Source organism: Plectropomus leopardus, unplaced genomic scaffold (genome assembly GCF_008729295.1).
Source record: "Plectropomus leopardus isolate mb unplaced genomic scaffold, YSFRI_Pleo_2.0 unplaced_scaffold12572, whole genome shotgun sequence".
In the NCBI taxonomy this organism is placed as follows: domain Eukaryota; kingdom Metazoa; phylum Chordata; class Actinopteri; order Perciformes; family Serranidae; genus Plectropomus; species Plectropomus leopardus.
The window spans coordinates 1-1,306 of record NW_024613362.1 but is presented as its reverse complement, the minus strand read 5'-3'; the positions used below and the strand labels follow the sequence as shown (position 1 = coordinate 1,306).

Here is a 1,306-nt window from a genome sequence, read left to right as displayed (position 1 = left end):
ATAAATTAAAATAATAATAATAAAAATCAGAACTTAAATCTGTTCTTTTAATAACATTTAATACTGTCCTCAGAAGACACTTGAATCACACATTGACCAAAGGTCGATGTGTGATTCAAGTATCTTAATGTTGTAAATACAACATTATCTAAAGTTTTATTTATATATATGTCTTTTAACTTCATTTTGCCAACATTCAACATGTTCCCAGCATTCACAGCTGATAATCCATACCATGTCTAGTGCTGGGAAGGCAACATGTCCTTTGACCTCAAGCGCCTCCTCCGTGCTGTGACCAGCATCTCCGAGGATGCTCTGCATGACCTTGCAGGCTGCTTCTGGAAACATCTGACACATAGTGTACAACTCTCTACAGACAGAGAAAAGAAAGCACAGTTCAGGAATGATCACATCACGTTTTGAGGACTTGATATTTGAATTGGCGGCAAAACTTGAGAAACTTCATGAACTCACGGTATGAGCTTATCTATGGTGGTGAGTTCAGGCGGACTCCTGGTGGCCAGTTCTCCGATGTACTCCAAGAGAAAGCCAAACAGTTTCTGACACAAACAGAGAGAACACTGTGAGTTCATACAGCACTGAAGACAACCAAAAAGGGCCTACAGAGACAAACACTCTTTTACAGAATAGCCTGCTCCATGTTGTACCTGCAGTTTGAGTTTATTGCCAACAGCTAAACTGGCATGGTTGCTTTTCTGAGTCCTGGCCACGATTAGGCGCTGGTTGTCAGGGGTGTGGCCACGGAGCAAATTTTTCAGATCGCTGTAGCTCTCTGGAGCTATGAGAGGAGGAAACACACAGAATAGTGACGACAGTGATCTCAGCAATGCCTGTTTCAGAAGATAAACTAAAGTCAACTCCAACAGACAAGGCAAGTTAAGAAACTTACGTAAAAACAAAAGTATTAAAGCTCTGACTGATACCACCTAACAGTCGTTTCTAAAGCAGGATATTGGTCCATGCAAGCCACATATTGTCTAACTAATAATCATACTGTTTAGATTATTATTATTTATTCCATTTATTTAGTATTTATTTTTAATTTCTATTCTGTATTTGTTTTCTCATCTCAATGTTTGTATTTATGTCCATGGTTAATTTAGATGCTGTTTCTCCTCACATGCCAACATGCCACTCCTTATGCTAAAGACTCTCATAGATATATGCCTTTTACATATGTGCATTATAATTAATATGCACACCTTGTAGGTTGACACAGGCAGGTATGCATACAGAGATACTTAACAGTATAAATATGTGTGTGTGTGTGTGTGTGTGTGTGTGT

At 38.7% G+C, this 1,306-nt stretch overlaps 1 protein-coding gene across 1 annotated transcript; it reads right to left on the bottom strand.

The window, feature by feature from the left end:
- Nucleotides 1-234: 234 nt before the first annotated feature.
- LOC121963802 (nucleolar protein 14-like) lies at nt 235-799 on the bottom strand (the record flags this gene model as incomplete). Its single annotated transcript, XM_042514045.1, has 3 exons — nt 235-370; nt 475-560; nt 669-799. Coding segments are annotated over 3 exons (353 nt in total), but the record flags the coding sequence as incomplete, so codon positions are not given.
- Between the last annotated feature and the right edge of the window lie 507 nt (nt 800-1,306).